The sequence below is a fragment of the Halichoerus grypus genome, chromosome 7 (genome assembly GCF_964656455.1).
Source record: "Halichoerus grypus chromosome 7, mHalGry1.hap1.1, whole genome shotgun sequence".
NCBI lineage: Eukaryota > Metazoa > Chordata > Mammalia > Carnivora > Phocidae > Halichoerus > Halichoerus grypus.
This window is the reverse complement of record NC_135718.1, coordinates 87298965-87322804: the sequence shown is the minus strand read 5'-3', so window position 1 is coordinate 87322804 and position 23840 is coordinate 87298965. Positions and strand designations below refer to the sequence as shown.

General features: G+C 48.4%; 1 protein-coding gene and 1 long non-coding RNA gene across 3 annotated transcripts; one reads left to right on the top strand and one right to left on the bottom strand.

Annotated features, from left to right (window-relative positions):
- Window positions 1-1633: 1633 nt before the first annotated feature.
- Window positions 1634-10248, bottom strand: H3-3A (H3.3 histone A). The gene is made up of 4 exons (XM_036118073.2): window positions 10105-10248; window positions 8488-8638; window positions 7098-7251; window positions 1634-2283 (listed from the first exon to the last, which is right to left on the bottom strand). The coding sequence occupies exons 2-4, from the start codon at window positions 8613-8615 to the stop codon at window positions 2155-2157; spliced, it is 411 nt and encodes a 136-aa protein (XP_035973966.1). The 5' UTR covers window positions 8616-8638; window positions 10105-10248; the 3' UTR covers window positions 1634-2154.
- Window positions 10249-10437: 189 nt separating this feature from the next.
- Window positions 10438-13664, top strand: LOC118551942 (uncharacterized). Of its 2 annotated transcripts, XR_013449801.1 has the most exons (3): window positions 10715-11573; window positions 12697-12914; window positions 13434-13664. It is a non-coding gene; the product is annotated as an uncharacterized LOC118551942 (long non-coding RNA). The 2 variants fall into 2 exon arrangements; XR_004925303.2 differs by lacking the exon at window positions 13434-13664 and having other exon boundaries at window positions 10438-11573; window positions 12697-12977.
- Window positions 13665-23840: the final 10176 nt, after the last annotated feature.

The following is a 23840-nucleotide window of genomic DNA, read 5'->3' as shown; positions in this document are numbered from 1 at the left end:
TTCACTGCCTTATTTTTGAGTAGAAACGAATCACCTACTTCATAGGAATAGAATACACATCAAATATTGACAGACCACAGAATATTGAGACAAGTGCATTACAATGGCCAGACATCTGTGTACGGAGAGTGCCAACTTCATCTATTTTACCCACATCTTTTCCCCTAAATGTTCCATTTTGTCATATACAACGTATTTTGTGTTAGTACCTCAACAGTGAGCAGTTATATACTCCACACTTGTTTAAAGTGAATTGTTACCATACCCATCTCATGGGGAAACACAAAAATAGAAACATGCTTTTTTAGTTCACGAAGTTTTAGAGCAAAATTTAGTAGAGATTCTAAGGGATTTTAATTCGAAGGATGGCATCCCCTATTTGTAAACAGCTAACTTCCACCCTACTGGAGACATCCACTTTCCCTAGTTAAGTTTTCATGAACAGGCCCTACCATCTGTCCCTTTGCACTGCAAAGCCTGAACTGGGGAAATTCATGAAAAACTGGCTTTTGGGGGGCAGCCTGGCTGGCTCAGTGGGGCATGTGACTCTTGATCTCGGGCTCATGGGTTCGAGCTTACTTAAAACAAAAACCTGGCTTTCCGTAGCTTGTATTATAACGAATACCCTGGCCAATTCTTCCAGGTGTTAATACCAGTGCCTGAAGTTTACGCAAAGGATTGCACTAAAAACTATGATCCCATGTCAAGAAATCAGAAAACAGGCTCTAAAACGAATTTCATAATTCTCTCATTAAGTGATTTTTGATGGAGAATATAAAAAAATGAAGTTACAGTTAAAAAAGAGCTCGCGAGCAGGAAGAACAGAAGCCCAATGTTCTACCTTATTGACTGCGAGTTCTCGGCCCATCGACTACCTAATTTTACTTCTAGAGTAGCTTCACAAACTCGAATGTGACAACTAATGTCAGTCCATTAGGGATGGGTTACAGGCTTTAAAAGGCTTATTACCCCCATTTCACACTTATGATTCCAATGCTAAACAAAACAGTGCTAAGAGTTAACTGTTGGTGCTTGATCAGTAACTTCAGGGTTCACACAGCATCTTGAAAGAGCCCAATCTCCAACGCACGAATTTTTAAGCTTAAGACTGTTGTTACACTTGCATTTAAATTACCACTGAACAAAGTTTAATAGCGTAGTAATGTTTATAAACGTACCTTCACTACTTACAAAGATTGTTAAATAGTTTTACTTCCATGCGATTCTGTTGGCCGGCTAGGATCGGGAACGATTGGTTTATAATACAACATATCCGAAGAGTTGAGATCTGGTTTTCACAGACTCTCTGCAAATTTTATTTTGTTTTAAAAAGTTCTTAAGTCATCTCTGCAACCGAAGTGAGGCTCGAACTCATGACCCCAAGATCAAGAGTCACATGCTCTTACGACGGAGCTGGCCGGGCGCCCCCAGTCTCTGCCCATTTTAAATCAGGATGAAAGCCAGAAGAGCTCTGGTTTCCTTCCCACACAAAACTTCTCCTTTCCCCATCTCGCAACGGCCTCATCGCAGATGTAAGGTGACAAAACACTTGACACTAAAATGATTTTTAATACGGATATCATCAAGTGGCTCAACTCTACGGCTAAGGTGGAAAATAAAGACCAAAAGCAGGTATAGTTTAATGTATTTTAATAGCAAACTTACAGGAACAGCACAGAAGACAGACAACATTAAAAACATGTACTTGCATGTAGGACAACTCAGTTAGAAAAGTATAGCGAATGGATGGATCTACTGTATGATAAAAATGCTACAAACACCATTTAGTTGCCGTCAATAAGAAATTTACTTGTTTTAAAAAAATCCAAATGCTGGCATTGTCCAGAAAAATTTAACAGGTTTATTTATAATTGTTATAAAGTTGAACTGCTGAAACGTGTTCACTGAAACATTTTGACTTGCATTAATGCTTTATGTCCCCGCATTTATATTAAAAATTCACACACAAATGACAATGGAAAACCTGCCAATACCTGATTTCTGTCCCCTATTTTTCCACTTGCAATCATATACTTAGGTACCTTTTGACCCCATGGAAAAAAAATATCTAACGTTCAGAACTACCAATAACAGGAAGAAGAGAAATTTTTTTTTTTTTTTAAAGAATGAAATGTTTTCCATCATAGTGGATTCTTAAGCACGTTCTCCACGTATGCGGCGCGCTAGCTGGATGTCTTTTGGCATAATTGTGACACGTTTGGCATGGATAGCACACAGGTTGGTGTCTTCAAAGAGGCCCACCAGATAGGCCTCACTTGCCTCCTGCAAAGGAACGAGAAAAAACTATTAATGGTGTTATGACCAACATTTAAGATGTATCTGCATCGGTGAAAATGATGTGGGTTTCTGAACCCTTTGAAAACCTACTTCAGGTGACGTTGACTGTTTTGCTGAATGCTTCCACGGAAACGGCCTTTCAGCTTTGTCCCGCAGATGGTGATGAACAGAGAAAAGCTCATTTGGAAATCTTCATCCAATTACACAGAAGTCAGATTACTTCATTACTAAGAAAGTTTTGACTTTCCTAAAGTTTAACATGTGATTTCTTATAAACTGAAATGTCTTAAAAGTAGATCCAACTTAATCCAAGAAATCCCATTTAAGCTTGAAGATCCTCCCTTATCCTTTCAATGATAAATGGAATCATATATCCAATCCAAACTAATACTCCCTCCTCCTTGCCAGGGTCCTCCTTAGTCTGAACCCCAGTCACACTCCAGTATCTGCTTGAACCCCTGCCTTGCCAATAATCCAAAATAGCTGACCACTGGCTCCCATCACACAGTCCCCGTCTACCTTTCCTTTGAAACCCCAGTCTGATCACACGAGAGGACTATGGGTCCCAGAACACACTAGATCAGTGTCTTACTGACAGACTTTGACCTATTTGGCCTAGATGTGCCCCCTCCCAGGCGTACCTTCCTCTGTGCACCCCTATCTGTAATGACCTTTTACCCTCTAGTATTAATATCGATCCCTCTAGTATTAATATCAATCCCTCTAGTTTTTCCCATTACACTTTAAGATTCCTTGAAGGCATCCTCTTATCCCCACCAGCGCTCACCAAGTGCCAGCTGTAGGGACTCTTCCTGGACATCTGGCATGGGAAAAGCAAAAAGAGGAGCTTCTACTTATAATTAACTCTTAACTCAATTGTTCGTCTATCTTACAGCTGTGGAAAGTTGAAGCATCCTTTAGTCGAAGCTGGAACATCTGCTTACTCATTCTGGAATGAAGAATCTGTGTTACCAGCCCAGGCATCAGCCCAGCTGTTCTACTGGAGGCGGAGCACGAAATGAGAGGTTATTCGGCCCTGTCTCCTCCTCTACAGGGAAGCTACTTCTCTGTTCAAGATACTCAGAAAAAAACAGATTTTTATAGTTGCTATTTTTGTCCTAATAACAACTTTCCATTTTGGCATCTCTAGGCAATGATAACGCACCAAATACTTGAGCAATTAAAGCCACGTATGCTACACGATACACAAGATACGTAGATGGGAACAGCCAGATTTGCTTTTCACAAACATGATTTTGCAATAAAACTCCTGAGATTTATATGTAGATGGGAACAGCCAGATTTGCTTTTCAAAGCATTAACACAGCAACAATTAATTCAAATGATTCACATTAGTTCATCGTATGGAAAAATTACTTTCTGCACATTTGTACCTTCATCTTTTTTGCTGCATGTCTCTCTTCTATAAAAATTTGTGTCATCCAAATTTTACCACCCCCTACATGTTTTTTCTGCTGAATTTGTTAAGAGTTCAAATCTTATTTACCCATTAAAGCCTAGCTCAAGACTTCCGTGCAGGAGAAAGCAAGTGCTTCTCTTAGCCCTGGCTCCCAAGTGCAGGTAGCTGTGAACTTCTCCTAATTCCTTGGTACTCACGGCCCTGTACATCAGCCACCTTTTAATATAAGTTACTTAATAGTCTCATGATGATCAACAAGTATTTATTTTTAAAAATCTAACCCTATTTAACTTTGCATCATTTCCATGCAAACATTCCAAAGAAATGTATTAAAAGCCAAAGACCTTATCCAGGGATTCATTCTTAGGATATTCTAAGAAATGGGTAAAAAGTTTGGAAAACATGGCATACTGTAGCCTGCTCTAAGGGGTTCATAATGCACATCAGATACTACAACTGATGCTCCTCAGGAAAGATACCAGTTTAATTTTGTTCCACCCAACATCATCTCACGATGATGCACATCTGGAATGCTTTTGCCAAACCAAGCACTATGAGCCGCTACACGGACAAGCCAACAACAGGCCCTGTGATTTTTTTTTTTTAAGATTTTATTTATTTATTTGACACAGCGAGAGAGGGAACACAAGCAAGGGGAGTGGGAGAGGGAGAAGCAGGCTTCCCGCCGAGCAGGGAGCCCGATGTGGGGCTCGATCCCAGGACCCTGGGATCATGACCCGAGCCAAAGGCAGACGCTTAACCAAATGAGCCACCCAGGCGCCCCAGGCCCTGTGACTCTGAGACCACGTAAGAGTGGTAGGATCTTGGGGTGCCTGGCTGGCTCAGATGGTTAAGTGTCTGCCTTCGGCTTGGGTCATGATCCCAGGGTCCTGGGATGGAGCCCCACGTCTGGCTCCTGGCTCAGTGGGGAGCCTGCTTCTCCCTCTGCTCGTGCTCTCTCTCTCTCTGTATCTCGAATGAATAAATAAAATCTTAAAAAAAAAAAAGAGTGGTAGGATCTAGGCACCCTGGTCCTGGTCCGACGGGGCATGTGGGGCTCTTACTGCCATCTTAGAAACCGGCTAATGCTGGTTTTACAGGTTCATGTCTGGTCAGCTCTGGGGGAGTACTGGATACTCCCAGGGGATTGAACCATGACCGTATTTCTAATTCTGTCCCACAGGCCCTAAGGTCTCCTAAACATTAAGGCTGTAATGGGAATTAAAGACTGCCACGTAAATGTACACCCAACAAACATCATTTTGAGATAACGGCAAAAGAAAAAACATCTCACAACTACAAGGAAAGGCTCATTTACAGCATCTTGAGTATATTCAAGGTCTGGTTCTTCCACCATTTCAAAACACCGAGGTCTGTATTTTTAACACAAGGATACCTTAGTCCAAACTCTCAAGACGTTAAAGGCAAAGGTTAAATTTGAAGTTCGTCAACTCCCGAGTATCTCCCGGCAGAGCCAGACTATCTCCCTACCCTGCTCCTGCACCACCGCCCTTCTCATTTAGCGCTGTCAGGAAACTCGTCAACTGTGTGATTCTAGAGCCAGAAACACAGTGACCTCTGGCATTTTGTTTTAACCGCTCTCTTCTATTACTTTATTTCCATTAGCAAATTCTCCATCTCCAGGTCTTTACGAGACCTGAAGCGTACATATACAAAAACACATACACAAAAAACTGAATCAAAGATTCCACTTTCCAGTAAAGAACTGTCTAACTGCTGGAGTACCACAGGCAGCAGGGGCAAACATTCTGCTTCAAACCAACACAACCACACTTAATGTAAGACACACCCCTTAGTCACAGGGACAATGGGAGTTTAGACATGAATTAAAAAGACAGTGCTGTCTTCTACCCAGATTGTTTAGTCATTTCAATTTACAAGGCCCACCACTGACAGGTGAGCTCAAGCATGTGGGACTCCCAAGGATAACGTGCTCTTGAAGCAGAGTTGGGCTAACCAGAAAACAGAACTAGCAGCTCTGAATCAAACGCCTGTCAAGCTCAGTGATGTCTCTGTAGTTAACAACACAGTGGGTAAAACGTGATTTGCAATTGTAGTAATCCATGAGACCTCAAGACAATCAATGATTAAAAGAGAAAATAGTTTTAAGTCACAGCACCGTAAATTTTAGTAGTTTGAAATTTCAGCAATTTCCACTCACTGAGAATCTAATGGAAGCCTACTCCTGGAATCCACCAATCAAATGAAGCTCAGACTAACCATAGAAACAGTTCAACCAATTACACTTCAGTAGAGAATCCACCTATCAAATCTCCCTCACATATAAAGCAAAGGCTCGGCTCGGCAACAGCAACCTGGAAAATCCCCCCATGGAGTACATGCAGATGGTGGACCCTCCCCACCAGAGATTCTGATCCAGGTCGGTGGTGCCTAGCAATCTGCATTTTGAATCACTCCCAACCCCACGCTCTGACCGGAGGTGGCAGTCATAACCACACTTTGAGATTCACTCATCTAAAGAATGCCAAACACTCTATAAAATAGGTTACACTTTCCCAACTGATTTAATTATACCCTTACACCTAATCAAGTACCTTCTTTGTGGGCATTTCAAGTTTTAATCTTGGCGCAAAACACAGTACTTCAGATACACAACCACCTCTAAAACTATCAGAGTTCTGACGCCCTGGTGCTAAGATTAAACTCAACAGTTTCCCATTTAAGTGGAAATCCATAATCCTCTTTAGCTAACTACAAGTCTTGAAATCCCTGTCCCTTAACACGTACAGTATAATCTTTAAGCACACCTTTTCTTCCTATCACCCATCCAATCCTAACTACTCTGTGCTTCTTTTACCTCAATTCACAATTCTTTAGTACAGCCTATTCCCAACCCAGACATTATGTGCTCTCTGCTTGCACCTGCCTCTTCAGAGTCAGCAAGACATTCATTCTACACCCTTTTAGAGCGGCCAGTCACTGCTTAAAGCTGATCACCAACACAGACCTTTAGTCCCATGTCTCTGTAATGTCCCATTAGGGGCATTACATGTCTCTGCACCCAGAGACGAACAACAGGGTTCTTTTCCCCTTTAAGCATTGTTCTCAAAGCAACATTTAAAATTTAAAAATGGTACACAGAAATGCGCACTAGGTTTTGGCATCAAATGGGTTCAAATTAGGACTCCGTGACCCAAGTGGGTTCAAATGACATTTTTGTGTATATGACCTTGAGCAACTTAACCTTTCTGCCATCTCAATGGTGATGTAAAGGTATCATCCACCTTACAGGCTTGTGACAATTAAATTATGTAAGCACAAGTAAAGATTTAGAATTGTTCTCGGTACGTAGCAGGGTGGCCACCTCTTACAGAGCCTTTCCCACCCGCCACTTTACCTGCAAAGCACCAATAGCTGCACTCTGGAAGCGCAGATCTGTTTTGAAGTCCTGAGCAATTTCTCGCACCAGACGCTGGAAAGGAAGTTTGCGGATCAGAAGTTCGGTGGACTTCTGATAACGTCTAATTTCACGGAGTGCCACAGTACCAGGCCTTAAAAAAAACGAAACAATAAAAAACCCACATTAAGGAAAGGGTCACCATATAAAAAACATAAAAGGACAAGCAGTTAGCTTTGAAGAAGTGCAGTCATTTTCCAAAAAATAAACCGCTCATTTTCTATTCTTTAGCATCTGTATAAAATTTCACTTATCAATTTATGATGTGAATATTCAAGCCTATCAAGAGTAACGACAATACCTTTAAAGCAAAAAGTATGGTATTAAAGTAGAGTCTTGGCAAGAAGTTTATTCAAGTCCCGTTCATCTCCATCTATAACACAGATGTGGCAATAACTTGTTATCATTACTTGGGAGGGTGTTAGGCCACTAATCAAAGTCCTCATTCAGACTCTTCTCCACTTGGCACCATACTCCTTCCCACCCGCACCCTCAATTCTTCTAAAAGCCCTACCAACACCACCCAATGAGCCTCATTTAAACTACTCTTGTGGTCTATTTAAGTTCGATTCCCCAGAGTACGTTTATTTTGACTACTGCTCATCCCTCAGGGATGACAGAATTTGAACACTTAACAACTGTGCAGTGCATCTCCCACTTTTTTGTTTTTTACTAAGTAACTGTGGGAAAAAAATGTACCTCAAGTCTGACTTACTTTCTTCCATCGAATGAGCTTTTATTTTAGAGTAACTATAAAATCATTTGCAGAGGCTAAGTATGGACAACTTCTGCCCTCTAATGGCAGATGCCCTTAACAACACTGCTCAGGGTAGTTCAAAACCCACTGTGCTAAGAGGAGGAAATAAACCAATTCAAATAAATGAGGGATGAGAACTTCACTCAAACAAGACATCCCCCATCTTGGTTACTGGTAAAATAAAAATAATATTAAAACTTGTCATTTTACCGAAAGTGACAGTGTCCTCAGAAATGTATTTTAAAAACACTTTACTATTTAAAAAATACCTATTACTAACGTAACCAACTGAATAAAACGCCCTCTATCCCATGAACATTATTAGTGATTCAATTTGTCTCCTCTGGGCTCTGGGCAGTTTCAAAGTAAAATATTCCAATAAAACCCAACACTAAATTTTATATATATATTTTTTCAAGGATTAGTAAATATTCAAAAGTGGAAAGACACCGGCTTCCCTAAAGCAAAAAGTGTGCTTATAATACATCTTAGCGTTATATTACACAAATACTGCTTCCTTGGACAGACTTTGTCCCACTATTTTATTTCCTCTTTTTTTTTTTTTTTAAATACCTGTAACGATGAGGTTTCTTCACCCCTCCAGTAGAGGGCGCACTCTTGCGAGCGGCTTTTGTAGCCAGTTGCTTCCTCGGTGCTTTACCACCGGTCGATTTGCGGGCAGTCTGCTTTGTACGAGCCATGGTACAAAAACCTCCTTACTTACCTACCAGCATTAAAAAACAAACATCATATATGCAACTACCAAACATCCAAGTTTTTCTGCCACTACCATCACCGCCACCCCCGGAAATCTGGAAATTATGACCAGTACAAAAAAAAAAAAAAAAGTCCGTAATGTAGTATAATTCGAAAGGGTGCAAATTACGTCTACCCCCCAATAGGACTTCTTGAAACAAACTGTATAACTAGAAAATTGCTAGCATTAACGCCAATCATCTCTCAAAATGCCAAATCTGAGCGACAAACGGCAAAACAAAAAGACCCCTAACAGCCTCTGCTTCAATCTCTTTAATTAAAGCAGAAACTAGGTATGTCTGTAAACACCCGATCCACGAACAAGTCAAAACACCGAAGCCACAAACCACAGAAAGGTCGAGTCAAATATCGGCATTAAAAAAAAAAAAAAAAAAAAAAAGGTTTTCGCCCCCCCCCCGCCCCCCCGCGGCTGCCCCCCAGTGCGCCTGGCAGCGCACAGATCTCCGTAAATATCGGCCAGCAGCCCTGGGTTCGCGTCTCTATAGCTCTCGAGGGCCGACGGGGCCGACAGCTCCCGCGGAGGGCCGTCCACAAAGCCCCGTCCCTGCGTCCGGCCCGCGGGGGCTCCGCGGCGACATCACCCGAGTGCCCGCAGCCCGGCCGCCCGGCCCGCGGAAACTTTCGGGCCCGGCCCGCGCCCCGCGGCCCGCCCGCCGCCCCGCGCGGCTCCCAGACCCCAGCAAAATGGAAACAATCGCGCCGCCGATCCGCTGCCTCCCGGACGCACCACACACCAAAACGCTCCAAAATGCCCCGATCCCCTGCCACGTGCCGCCCTCCAAAATGCAAAAGTTTTTTTGCATTTCAAATGCATCAAGTTTCCGCTTCTCCAAAAAAGGAGAGAAAAATGTCCCTCTGCGAAAAACGTTCCCCCGTTTGTGAAACGGGGAAGAGAGAAACGGGGGAGAAAATATGGTCGGTGACCAGAGAAGAGAGACAAGATGGTGAAGCTTAGCAACAACTGTGGGGAGGCAGCAAAAAGCGAGTTACCCCGGGGTGGAAAGCGGCAGCGATTTCCAGCCCTTTCCCGCCCGAAAACCGCGGCCCGGGGCCCGGGGGCGGCAGTTAAGGGGCCCGCGCGGGTCGTGGTGAGGGTCTGGGGTCCCGGGAAGGGGCGGCGGGCGGGATTTCGCCGAAGAAAGGGGAGCCCGGGGCGCGAGGAGGAGGGAGAGCGGCTCGGCGCCGCGGCGGTGGCTGCTGTTGGGCTGAGGCGGCGAGAGACGGGGGAGAGCCGCCGCCGCCGCCGCCTCGGGCCGAGGGAAACTCGCTCCTCACCTCCATTTCGGGGCCAAAAAGTTTGCGGGCCAAGCCCGGGGGGGCCGCGGGGCCGTCCCCGCAGCGCCGGGGCCCGGCCCCGCGGCGGGCGGCGAGCGGGGCTCGGTCCCGGGGAGGCGGGTGGCCGGGGAAACTTACCCCCCTTCTCCTTCGGCTGGAGCTCGGCGAGCTAGAGGCGGCGCTGGCGTTGGCGAGCGACGGCGGCGCGGCGGCGGCTGCGAACACAATTGAAAGATGGCTGACACCGAGGCTATCCCCCAACACACGCCGCCCCGCCCCCGCGCCGCGCGCCAGCCAATCACACACAATGGAGGGAAGGCTCGGCCCCGCCCCCGCCCCGCTCACGCCCCGCCCCCGCCCCTCCCCCCGCGCGCCCGTTCGCTGGCGCGCGCTCGCCCCTCCCCCGCGCGCCGCCCGCTCCCTCCCCCCGGCCGCCTCGCGCGGAGTGTGTACAAACACAAAAGACGTGCCGGAGGGCCGCCGGCTCCCGTCGCGACGGCCGGCCGCCCGCCTGTCGGCCCGCCCGCCCGCCCGCGCGCCCCGGGGCCGGCTCCCGCGCCCGGCCCGTCCTGCCCCCCAACCCCCTCCCCCGCTGCGCCCACGTCATCCCGCGCCCGGAGCCCGGGGTCCGGGCGCCCAGGGGCGGTGGGGGAGGGGCGGCGGCCCGGGCGCGGCCGGTAAACGCCCGGCCTGCGGGCGGCGGCGGGGGAGGGATGGGGTGGGGGAGGGGGCGCCCCGAGTGGCGGCGGCGGGGCGGAGGCCGCGGCCGGCCGGGGGCGCCCCCGGGGACGCGCGGCCCGCCGGGGCCCCGGGGCCGCCCGGCCCGCCCGCGCGCAACTTTCCCCGCAGGTGGCGGCGCGGGGCCGGAGCCGGACGCCTGACGCAAGATGGCTGTGCTCGGCGAGCCCGACAACAATGCGCGGCCGCCGCCGGCCGCCCGGGCCTCCGCAGCGCCGTGCGCCGGCACCGCCGGAGCGGGCGACCCGGTGGCCGCGGCTCCCGCCGAGCTCCCCGGCGGCCGGCGGCGAGGCGGGAAATGCGGCTTGGGGCCGGCTGCCTTGAGGCGCGGGGCTCCGGTGGCCCTCGGGTACCTGGGCCGGTCCCGCAGGGTCCTGCCGACGCTCCACCACCGTGCGCAGGCTTCCAGGACGCGTGTCCTGCGGACAGCCGGCGGACGGCGGAGGGCGCTCCCTCGGGGCGCAACCTGAAGCTTTTGTAGATCATCTCGGTCATGAACAGTGGCCTGAAACGGATGTACGGCCATCGGACGCGAGGGGGGAAGAGATTCGTCCAAGGTCACTTAAGGAAGGCACAGACCCAGGAGCAGCAGGAAACTCCAGGCCTCCTGGGTCGTTATGATTTAACGAATGTTAAGTGTCGGTGGTGGCCGTGCAGAACGCGGGCAGTCTGCAAGCCTCTCCTAAAAGCACGTATGCAAAGAATCCCAGGCTGGGCGGCCCGCGGAGAAGGAGAGTTCTGTTTCGCTTGGGTTTTTTGTTTTGTTTTGTTTTTCAGGAAACCAAAATACGTGTTGTTGGATTTATCCAGGAAAGCTGTTCTACATCAATTAAATTCATTATATTTTCACGAAATGTAAAGTGACGTAGGTAATGTTCCCTCTACGTGCTAGATTTTTCAATAGCTCCAATTTTTGGCTTAAAATATTTCTAAGGAAGGGAGAGACTGTTGTCGGTGAAGTTCTGGTCTCAGCCGTCCGTCTATAAAATGGAAGTATTATTTATCCCTGCGAAGATAGGCCACAAGTTCATTTCGGTTGTAGGATGGAATCCATAAGCACCTGCGTGGGTGTCTGGTTACTTACCTAGTGGATTCAGGATGTCCTCTTAGTGAATATTTATGTCCTCTTACTGAGCAGGGAGTCCGATGTGGGACTCGATCCCGGGACTCCAGGATCATGACCTGAGCCGAAGGCAGTCGCTTAACCAACTGAGCCACCCAGGCGCCCCTGAGTGAATATTTATTGAGTGACAACTGTGTGCTAGGCACAATTCTGGGTGCTGGGGTTATAGCAGTGAACAACACAAGCAACAGTCCTGTTCTCATGGGGCTCATGCATTGTCTTGCACAGGGAAGTGGCACTCAGAGGAGGAGCAGGAAGGAGGTCCTCTGGAGCCCTAAGAATGACAGAAAGCTGTAGCCCAGAGAAGAAGGCTTTAGGGTCCAAATGACGGGGCAGGAGAGCTGCCAGGGCAAAAAACGGGATGCTAAAGGGGCACCGGGCTCAGTCCAGAATTGGCTCTACTTCTAAAATTCTTGGGCCAATCATGGCCTCCAAATCTGGAGTTAAAAAAAGGGGGGGGGGCGGAGGGAGCAAGAGCTTTTAAGTTAAAACACTTTCCCTAGAATAGTATGCTCATAGCCACTAATTTAGACTTGTTTATAAGTAAAAGTAAAAAAATGTAGAATGGAAAGGATTTTAAAAGCACCACTATTAATATCTGCTTGGCTCCTGAGGCATCAGATGCTGTGGCGGAGTGGCTGTTTCTGGCGAGTCCGGTGCGGCCCCCGCGCACTCCTATCACCCTGTTTCTCCAGCATCTTGATTTAAATGGTCATATTTGTTTACATGTTTATTGTCTGTTCCCCCAAAGAACGTGAAGTCTAGGACAGTGGTGGGCTTGTCTGTGTCCTTCCTCAGGTCTAGCACTGCCACCCCCACACCAGCCCCCATTCGGGGGCCTTTCCTAATTTGCTCTCCCTCCTCACCAGGGGATCGATAGCAGCCAGTGCCGTGGAAGTTGTCAAAGATACGACAAAAGCAGAAAGAAAGTATAATTGAACCCCCATGGACCCATTACCTAGCTTCAAAAAGCAGCTGTTCGTGACCAGTCTTGGGCTTCATCTACTCACTTCCCCTGCCTCTCCCACTTGAATTATTTTGAAACTAATCCCAGACTTTCTACATCATTTCATGGATAGATATTTCAGTATGTATGGTAGGAGCCAAATACATGGTTGATAGGCCTATTAAATCTCTTATATAGAGAGTCTCTCGGTTTGCACTTCATTGGAAAATCCGTCCCGGGGCTTTGGATCCCAGTCCTCTCCCCAAAACTGTTTCCATCCAGTCTTACCCAGTGAACCGCTTTGTGATTTACTCTGATGCTCACACCAGAAAGCCCGGGCATCCTCCTCGAGCCTCCCTTTCTCCCCACCATGGTCCTGTGGGTCCTCCCTCTGAAAAGGTCCTTGGGCCGACCCACTTACTCCTCTCCTCCCCTCTCTCCTGGCCTCACAGTCCCGTCCTGTGTGGCCTCTCTCCACGGCCCCGTCTCTGTCCCCCCATCCTCTGCTGCAGCAGAGGTTACACCAAAGGGAAGTAGTGGGAATTTGGAGCCTTTGATTAAAAATTTCATTATACATTTTTATATATTCCATAATCACTATAAGAAAATATTCCATTGTATTCATTTATTTTTTAAAGATTTTATTTATTTATTTGACAGAGAGACAGCGAGAGCAGGAACACAAGCAGGGGGAGGGGAGAGGGAGAAGCAGGCTCCCCGCCGAGCAGGGAGCCCGATGCAGGGCTCAATCACAGGACCCTGGGATCATGACCGGAGCCGAAGGCAGACGCTTAACGACTGAGCCACCCAGGCACCCTGAAAATATTCCATTTTAAAGAAGATATTAAACTAGTGTCAAACTCCCGAATAAAATGTTTTCAAAGGTTTCAATGGGAAACATCGAGCTCGTATCTGTGGACAGAATGTTTTATATCCAGTTTAATGCTTGAAATGGCCATTGTCCATTCCTGATCACGACTTTATAATGCAGATCTCTTCAAATTCTTGATGATCTCATCCTTGAGAAACTTCATTCACACCAGCAGGTGATAAAAAAGGCAAAATCATTGTTTTCAATCCTTCAAACAAGTATACCCGTTGAGGTTAGGTATTTAAAATTCTTCCCTTTCGCTCATTGACAAATGTAACATTGTTTTTTCTTGGTGAGTGGATTTTGAATCCAATGGAGCTTCCCCAAGGTCGCGTATTTAAAAATAATTATGTTGCTCAAATTTGTAAAATGCACACGTGCTTCTGAGCAGTCTTCCTGGGGCTGCCTGGGTCACCACCAAAGGGATCCGTATACTAGAGTGGAGACAAGTACCCTACAGGAAGACAGAAACGCAGGTCTGCGCCGGGAGCCTCCTTGTCCCCAACCCTGATTGGCTGCGTTTTGGGTTGCATCAGTCCTTCCGGGCACCTGGCATGGGTATTCCTCGGTGTCCTTGTCCATGATGGGCACTGCTCCCTGCCCTGCAGGACTAAAGCAGGGACCCAGGGGCTGGAGCACCTCCTCGGGTGTACTCATCGAGTATGCATACCACGTAGAGCAGTGAGTAGGGAGCACCTCAGCGGCCATGGGGCATGGGGCACGCTGCTCAGGCTGCCCTCCAAGGAGACCCAGCTGAGGCTGCTCACAAGCAGGGGCCCTAGTCCCTAGGACTGCAGGGACCTACCTCCTGGCCCCCCAAGAGCCCATCGGGAAGACCATGGGCTGCTCTGAGGTCTCAGCTCCAGTGTCACTCCTCGGAGAGTCACCTCAAGTCCCAGTCTTCCCTGTCCCTACCGCCCGTATGGTACTCTGTCACCTTTCCAGGCTTATTTCCTTCACGGCAACTCTCACAAGCTGGCTCTTTTGTTGATTTGTTTCCTGATTTGTGGTCTCCCCAGCTAGACTGTAAACTTAGGGAGCGTGAGGGCTTGGTTGCTTTATACACTGTTCTATCCTCATCAACTTGCACACTACCGGGCGTGGGCTGGACACTTAATAAACACTGGATGGAGGAATATACAAAAAGTAACCGTATTTTACAGAGTTTGACAATCACTTGCAAGATGCGCTTGGTTTGCAGAAGAGTCACATCTGAAAAAAATGTACGTCTCAGAGTTCATGAGCTATATACGTTGCCTTGTATTCTCATCAGTAGAAGGAAGATGACAAATATTTTTCTCATGGTGAAGTTGTGAGGATGAAGCATGCCGTTTGACCAGGGGCTGTTGCTCTTCGTGTTTTATTAAGTTTGAACACTCATGGAATGATTGATGGCATCTCTTCTTCTTAGGATATCCTGCTCACCAGGTTACCTTGGGATTGCAACTGGGCCCTCTCGGGAGATCGGGGATGGCTTCCCCGGAACGCAGGGGACCTTCACATTCTCGGTAAAGGAAGAAACAACTGGCCCTATGCACATCTTGGTCAACTGGTTAGTGTCGGTCGGCCATGAGGGAGGAGAGCCAAGAAGTCAGAGTAGTTTCTGAAGAGTGTAGACCCAGGGCCGCGCCTTGAACCACAGAGTGTTCTCACAGGTAAATGGCGCCTGGGAGGCTTTTCAGACATTAGACGGTCTTTGAGATAACTCCTCAACCCCTTCCTTCAAAGCCCAACATTCTGGTATAATGATCTGGACATTTCTTAAGTATGAATAAACAGGTAAGAAAATTCTGTTAAAAAAAAAAAAAAGCCTTTAAAAGAAAAGGAGAGGGGCGCCTGGGTGGCTCAGACGTTAAGCATCTGCCTTCGGCTCAGGTCATGGCCTGGGATCGAGCCCCGCATCGGGGTCCCTGCTCGGCGGGAAGCCTGCTTCTCCCTCTCCCACTCCCCCTGCTTGTGTTCCTTCTCTGTGTCTCTCTCTGTCAAATAAATAAAATCTTTAAAAAAAAAAAAAAAGAAAAGGAGATTCTCTCTTTTTTTCAAAGTATCCTCTCTGAACCAAGAACTGGATTAATTATCCAAGTTCAAGAAAAGCAAGGTTCAACAAGTACTGACTTTTCCTCTGGGAAGGAGAGCAGGTGAGTTTCCTTTGGTAGACTGAGAATGTATACCCTACAGAGCTTCCTGTCACAGGCATGGGGCTGGAGCTCCCAGTGAGCCCCATAATGCCTGGGACTGCTTTCCTTTTCCTTCCTTCCTTCCTTTTTTAATATTTTATTTAGTTATTTGAGAGCAGGGGAGGGGCAGAGGGAGAGGGAGAGAATCCCAAGCAGACTCTGTGCTGAGCTCAGAGCCAGACATGGGGCTCGCTCATGACCCTGAGATCATGACCTGAGCCAAAATCAAGAGTCAGATGCTCAGCCAACTGAGCCACCCCGGTGCCCCTAGGACTGCTTTTTCAATAGTCTAAGCAATGATGTACCCCTTTTTCTAGTATCAAAAAAGAGCAAATCCTCTTTTATATAACCCTTCTCACTCATAGCATTTACAAGAATACTTGTGATACCAGACAAGTGAACTTACCCCAATTATAGTAAAGAATTTTTTCTTTTTAATAGACTATTCTTTCCTGATTATGTTAAGAATTTTAATTGTAGAGGGGCACCTGGCTGGCTCGATTGGAAGAGCATGTGTCTCTTGAACTCCGGGTTGTGAGTTCGGGCCCCACGTTGGGTGTAGAGATTACTTAAATCAATAAAACTTAAGAACATTTTTTAAGCCCCAGTATGGGGCTTGAACTCACAACCCTGAGATCAAGACCTGAGCTGAGGGGCGCCCGGGTGGCTCAGTTGGTTAAGCGTCTGCCTTTGGCTCAGGTCATGATCTCGGGGTCCTGGGATCGAGCCCCGCGTCGGGCTCCCTGCTCAGCGGAGAGCCTGCTTCTCTCTCTCCCTCTGCCTGCTGCTCTACCTACTTGTGCTCTCTCTCTAGCTCTCTGTCAAATAAATAAATAAAATCTTTAAAAAAAAAAAGACCTGAGCTGAGACCCAGAGTCAGACGCTTAACCGACCGAGCCACCCAGGCGCCCCTGGCTGTATTCATTCTTACATGCAAACTGTGACGTCTTTGAGGGGATGTGTCATGCTTTATTTGGCTCCAGTGCCCTGCTAGGTAGCAAGTCAAGGCCCCTGGGACAGAGTACGGGCCGCGTACTTCTACAAGAGGTTTGGGGGGAAGCTTAAGGAAGCAAATAGCCGCATTACTAGAAGCCCCACAACGTGCCTCAGCACACAGGATCAGGAGGGAGGAAGATCTTTCTGTGCTGGTCCGCAGGAGTGAAAGCATCTCACTGGGACACAGAGAGAGAGAGAGACTGAGTCTGCCTGGGTGACCCTTTGGCCTGCGAGTACTGTCCTTCCCTGGATATTCTTGCTCACTCATCAAGGACACCCCACTGCCACTCAGGATCAACAGGAAAAGCCCCTTATTCCTCAGGGAAAGGGAGCATTTGGGAAGGGATGATGCCTAAACTTTCTCCAGAACACTTTTAAATTTTATTACGATTTCAATTCTCTTCTTATCAGAAAGAAGGAAACAATTACAGTAATTACTTCCAACACTTTGAGTTCATATTTTCAGATATTCTGACTTCTTTCCAGTATGTGATATTCATATGTCGGCATGTGTAAACATGATACTCAAATGCAAACTTAACTTTTGGTGTTTCCTACAAAAAAAAAAAATAGGAATTGACACGAGCCTTGAGGGATGAGTGGAAACAGATCAGATGAAGAAGAGGTGGAAGGGTGTTCCACGTGTGGGGGAACAGCATGGGCGAAGGCACGGAGGCAAGCATTTCCATAAAAGCAGGGCTCGTCTATGAAGGCAGGAGTCTCAGGATTGGAGGCTGAGAACCCCTGGGGCTCGGTCCCAGACTGCCTTGCCCATCCGGCTGGCCCGGGGCCTGGGGGAGGGTCAGGAGGGGAGAGATCCCATCATGCCGTCTTGTAGGAGCCTCCTGTTGGCAGCAGGGTGGGCGGTGCGTTTCAGAGGCCTTGAGACCCAAGGCTCAGACTCTGTGACACGTGCATGCACCTCGAGGACATTGCTTGAGGTGGGATAAGTCAGAGGAAGACAAATGTTGTGTGATCTCACTTATACGTGGAATCTGAAACCAAAACCAAAAGCAGCCCAAGCTCATGGATACGGAGAACAGATTGGGGTTTGCCAGGGGTGGGGGCGGGGTGGGTGGAAGGGGTCAAAAGGGACAAACTTCAGTCGTAAAATAAATCAATCAAGGAAACAGCTGTCCCGCACCGCACGGCGACCACAGTGGATGACACTGCCCTGCACGTTCCAAAGTGGCTAAGAGAGAAAGTCTTAAAAGCTCCCATCGCAAGAAAAAATGTTTTGTGACCATGCGTGGTGCCAGATGTTCACTGACCTCATCGTGGGGTCATTCCGCCTGATCTACTCGTACACCTGAAACCAATATAATGTTACCTGTCAATTACACCTCCGTGAAACAAAAAAAGGAAATATTTATTTCTATTCAGCAAGTATAACTGCGTATCTACTAAGTGCCAGACACTGAATCAAAAACACGAAAAACCAAAGGCGGAGAGACTCATGGAGAGACCTCAGAAATACGTCTTTTTTACACCTAAGGACACCGTCGATTTTATGTCCCTAATTAATCCAAGTGGAATTTAGCTCTTCAGCAAAGATAGTTTAAGAATTTAATTATATTGGGGCGCCTGGCTGGCTCAGTCGGTGGAGGGTGCGACTCTTGGTCTCAGGGTTGTGGATTTGAACCCCACGTTGGGTGTAGAGATTACTTAAAAATAAAATCTTTTTTTTTTTTTAAGATTTTATTTGGGGTGCCTGGGTGGCTCAGTCGGTTAAGCATCTGCCTTGGGCTCAGGTCATGATCCTGGGGTCCTGGGATCGAGTCCCACACCAGGCTCTGCACTCAGTGGGGAGTCTGCTTCTCCTTCTGCCCCTGTGCGTTCGTACGCTCTCTCTCTCCCCCCCTCAAGTAAACAAATATAGTTTATTTATTTATTTGAGACAGAGAGCATGAGCAAGGAGGAGAGGGAGAGGCAGACCCTGCTGAGTGCAGATCCCGGTATGGGGCTCGATCCCAGGACCCTGAGATCATGACCTGAGCCGAAGGCAGACGCTTAACGACTGAGCACCCAGGCGCCCTGATCTGAGCCTCTTAATGGACAAAACCGGTGTGAAGGACCTGGTTCTGCAGGTTCCCTGCTAGTGTTAACCGTCTTCTTCCCTCCGTCGACCAGTAGCTGACTGGTTTGTGTGTCTGGCCAGTGTTTACGATCACATTAGACAATGAGAGTCATCCCCGTGCCATGCACCTATGCACACCATTGAAAACACTTATGTGGGCCAACAGTGCTTTCCAAGGGATTCACAGAGCAGACCTTTCCCGTGAGGCAGCCTGGAGCTGTTTGCAGTCTGGCCTCAGACTCAGATCTGCCAAAAAGCTTTTCTTGTGGAAAAGCTACCCAGGTCGCGATGGCTGTGTGCCCACTTCTTTGCCTGCTGCCCTTTGTTTGCTGGCAGGCCTCAGATGCATCCCTGGGAATTGTGGTTTGGAGCATCGTTCAAGGGCTTGTTTGGGTTTTTTGTTTTTCTTTTTCCCCTCCTGCTCAACCTGGCTTAAAAGACACCCCTGGTCAATTTACCGTCTTTAGCATGTCATCTGTTTATTGTCCATTTTGGACCTGTACTTTCCCTTCTAAAATAAGGTTCAGTTGACATGCTGTGAGTATCCTCTTGAAACTCCATCCTGACATGTCGGCTTGTGGGGGTGGGGTGGGGTGGCGTGGAACAGACACCAGCAGACATTGCTTGATGCTTGTTAGTACGGCTCTTTTGGAAAGCAGTTGGGGATATGCATCAAGAGTCGTAAGCATATTCATTCTCTGAGCTTATCATTCCGTGTGTAGGACAAGCTTAAAATATAGACAATGTGTGTACAATGGTATTTACTGGGGATTAATTAATACCAGTGAACATTATGAACAAATAGAAATATGATTAATATATTTTAGTGACCTCCTGAATGAAATATGATCTTTCCACTAAAGTGCTTTCTGTAAAAATGTTTAGGGGCGCCTGGGTGGCTCAGTCGCTTGATGTCTGACTCTTGATTTCAGCTCAGGTTGTGATCTCAGGGTCGTGAGATCGAGCCCCGGGTCAGGCTCGGTGCTGGGTGTGGAGCCTGCTTGAGATTCTCTCTCTCCCTCCCCCTGCCCCCCTCCCAACTTGTGCGTGCATGTGCTCTCTCTCTCTCAAATAAATAAATAAATAAAATAAGTAATTTGGTTGGAGAAGGTAGGATATAAAATTGTGTACTTGTTTTGGTAATGTGCTGGGAAAATCATTATAGATACCTATACACTAGGGTGGCGGTACTACGGGCGGGATGTTTTTCTTCCGAATTTTCCAGACTGTTAATCATAGGATCATATTATTTTTATGGTGGGAAGATTTTTAATAAGAAAAATTCTGGCAAGTACGATTGGAACCATATGATGAGATGTGTGTGATGAGAATTTTCAGAACCAACACCCCCGGGACACGTGGCCTGACTTCCGGTGTGGCGACAGGACCAGGGTTGGAGACTGGAACTCTTGCCAGATCCAGGACACATCCATGCATGTTCGCTGGCAGGGGTGGCTGCCGGCCAGAAGTGAATGTGCTGGATGGCTCTGCTTGAGGGAACCCTCCAGACGCTGCGCCATCCGCGAGTCAGGACCACCCAGGGCGCCATAGTCCCAGGGCCGTGCAAGCTGTCAGGGGACCAAAAAAATCGATGCCCTCCTGTGGCTGAAACAATGAGGCGTTCGAGCTCTTGTCCTAGCCAGGAAGCTTCTCTGGGTAGTGTCGTCATTCTGTACAAAGGCAAGTCCATCGGTCCTGACTGACATAAACACCATACAAGAGCAGGACAACCTCTTAGCTGCCGTGGAGCAGTTTTTTGGTGGAGTTCAGAGGACCGCCCCTTGTCACGGCGCCGGTCCTGGGAGAAGAGCCTTCCTTCCGGCCCTGACACTCAGCAGCAGGCTCCAGGATGGAGGCTGGACAGGAAACCAGATGCTCCTTCGCGTTCTCGTTTTCTGGTTGGCACTCACCCCGCCCCCCCGCTATTACATAAACTCCAAATTAAGTTTTATTAAAAAGGTATTGCTGGTGTCCTGAAGATCCATCCAGTCCTTTGTTCATTTATTAAAGGATTCATTCAAACAGGCATCATTTATTGCACACTGGAATTAAAATTGCACAGAAAGACATCCATTCCCCTGCGCCCCCGTTTATAGACTAGGTCGGAGTCACAGAAACTGCTGGGGAAGGGGGGTCTGTGTGTTTAGGACCTGGGGACCCCGGGGAGCAGGGCTCAGATGGCAGGAGGGGAGGGGCCTGGAGAGGGGCTCAGGGGTGTGCCCCATGGAGGCCTTGAGAGGGCTGGCGACCCTGGGTGTGCTGTTAGCTGGAAACTTGGAGGGACATGCAGAAAGGGGAGGGAGGACGCACTGAGCACAAACGTCACCTACTAGACGATTTTGCATTCGGTCGCACTTCGGGGGGTTCTGCTGTTCCAGAGCCACCTGCCTAGAAGGCTCCCTAGGGATTTATTGAGCAAATTTCTATGATGCCTGAGATTGGATGCATCACGAGACTCAATCTGAGCAAATTCCCGAGTGTTGGACCTGGAAACGAAATTCTCAGGGCTGGGCAGGCCCTGCTGAATGGCCTCCTTCCCAGCTGGAGACCTGTAGTGGGACAAGCATGTGCTGACTTGGCCTGGGGTGCGTGGGGGGTTCTAGCCTTCATGTTCTGTCTGCAAGGATTTCTGGAGAGTACCAAGCAAGACTCTTCTCGGCCTAGGAGGTGGGAAGGCGAGGTGCAGGCGCTCCCAGGTTCTCCTCTGTGGGCGGTAACCCCATCGCTCCCCTTCTAGGCTCTCTTTTCTCCGTGCATCTTCTTTCCCCAATATCCCCCCACCTTACTCCCACTCTGGCCAAATGGACTGGGCAGGAGGGGCATGGTCAGGCCTGGGAAAGCCATACTTCTTTTGCTTTCCCCCGTAGCAAGCCCCGGGCTTTGTCCAGGGAAGTACATTGGGGAACATTGGCTGAGGTCACTCAGCTTCCAAAGTCAGCCCAGTCTGGAACGGATCAGCTGGGCACCATCCCCGGGCCCCTCCCGTGTCTTGGGGCAGAGCCAGGGTGGGGAGGGGACGCCTCACAGGGAGCTGCTGCCCCAACCCCTTCCACGAGTGTGCCCGGAAGAGCCAGCCTGGCTTGGAGGGGCTGGGGCCCAAGCCGTTAGGGGAACGGAAGCTCTTAGCCCTTCCAGAGGTGAATATCCGGAACTCAGCCCCTCTAACTTACTCCAAAAAGATTTAGAATGAAAATTTAAATTATAAAACATTCTCACATTACAAAACATTTGGAAAAATAGAGACCAGATGAAGACAAATCCACCCATAATTCCATCAACCTATTACAATTACTCTTAGTATTTTTTTTAAAGATTTTATTTATTTATTTGACAGAGAGATAGAGAGAGAGCGCACAAGCAGAGGGAGAGGGAGAAGCAGGCTCCCCGCTGAGCAGGGAGCCCGATGTGCGGCTCGGTCCCAGGACCCTGGGGTCAATGACCTGGGCCAAAGGCAGACACTTAACCGACTGAGCCACCCAGGTGCCCCACAATTACTCAGTATTCCCAAAAGTTTGAGCTATGAATTCAGATTGGTGCTGTTGCAGGTACATAGGGCCAACATGAAGGGACCCACAGAGTCTTAGTTACAAAAAAAAAAGACTTTGCTTTGAGGATGAAATTAGGAAAATTGTTGAGATCAGCCCTCCACAGAAACAGCCCAATCCATGACATTGTGTGAAATATGTTTGCCGAGACATGTCAGCTTTCTCATTTGTAAAATGGCAATAATGCTCAGAGTCACTGGGAGATAAAGTGAAATAATTTCCCAAGCATCTCCTTCCTGCACACCCAGACGGCCCTCAGGCTTCTCTGATGAGAGACTGGAGTCAAATCCTGTGTCGGATGGGGCGCCTGGGTGGCTCAGTCGTTAAGTGTCTGCCTTCGGCTCAGGTCATGATCCCAGGGTCCTGGGATAGAGCCCCGCGTCGGACTCCCTGCTCAGCGGGGAGACTGCTTCTCCCTCTCTCTCTGCCTGCTGATCCCCCTGCTTGTGCCCTCTCTGTGTCAAATAAATAAATACAATCTTTAAAAGAAAATCCTTCATGGGGGGCTGAATTATGTCCATCCTCAAATTCCTATGTTGAAATCCTAACCCCCAGGGCACTCCTTGGAAAAGGGGTTGCTGCAGATGTCATTAGTTAAGAGGAGGTCCTGCTGGAGTAGGGGGACGCCTAACCCTATAGGACTGGGCTTCATCATAGGGGGGCCGTTGGAGACAGATGTGCATGGAGGCAGCGGGATGGGAAGAGGCGCAGGGAGGAAACGGCCGTCTAGGAGCCTAGGAGAGAGGCCTGCCATAGATGCCCACCTCCCTGCCCTCAGGAGGAACCAACCTGCCCACACCCGGTTTCAGACTTCTGGCTCCCAGAACTGTTGAGACCATACACATCTATGGGTCAAGCCGCCCAGTTCCCATCACTTTGTTATGGCAGCGAATTAACATGCCCTTCTTGTAGGAGATACTTTTTCTTATCTGTGATTAGTTCCTGGAGAAGGGGGACAGATTCATGAGAGGTCAGCCTCTCACCCCGGGCTCTTGGCTTCCAAGCTGCCAAGGCCCATCCAGCACCTGTGTGAGGCCTGGGACTGGGGGCTCACGGTTCTCCTCTGTCTCTGGTGCAGACTGATCCTGGCCTAGAATAACCCACATTGACCTAGGCTTGACCACTGTTCCTGAGCCAGCTAAGATGGGCACAGTAACTCCTTGAGACTTGGCTTCATCAGAACTTCCTCTGACCAGAGTCAAGTCATTTGGGAACCTTCGATTAAGCAAGCCTGCGAACCAGAAACTCTGCAGGGGTGGCAAAGGATGCTGGATGCAGGACTGACTTCCTTTCCCAGGGCAGGACATCGGAAAATACGGATGGGGCATCTTTTTTTTTTTTTTTTAAAGATTTATTTATTTATTTTAGGGAGGAGAGAGAGGGAGAATGAGCAGGAGGGGT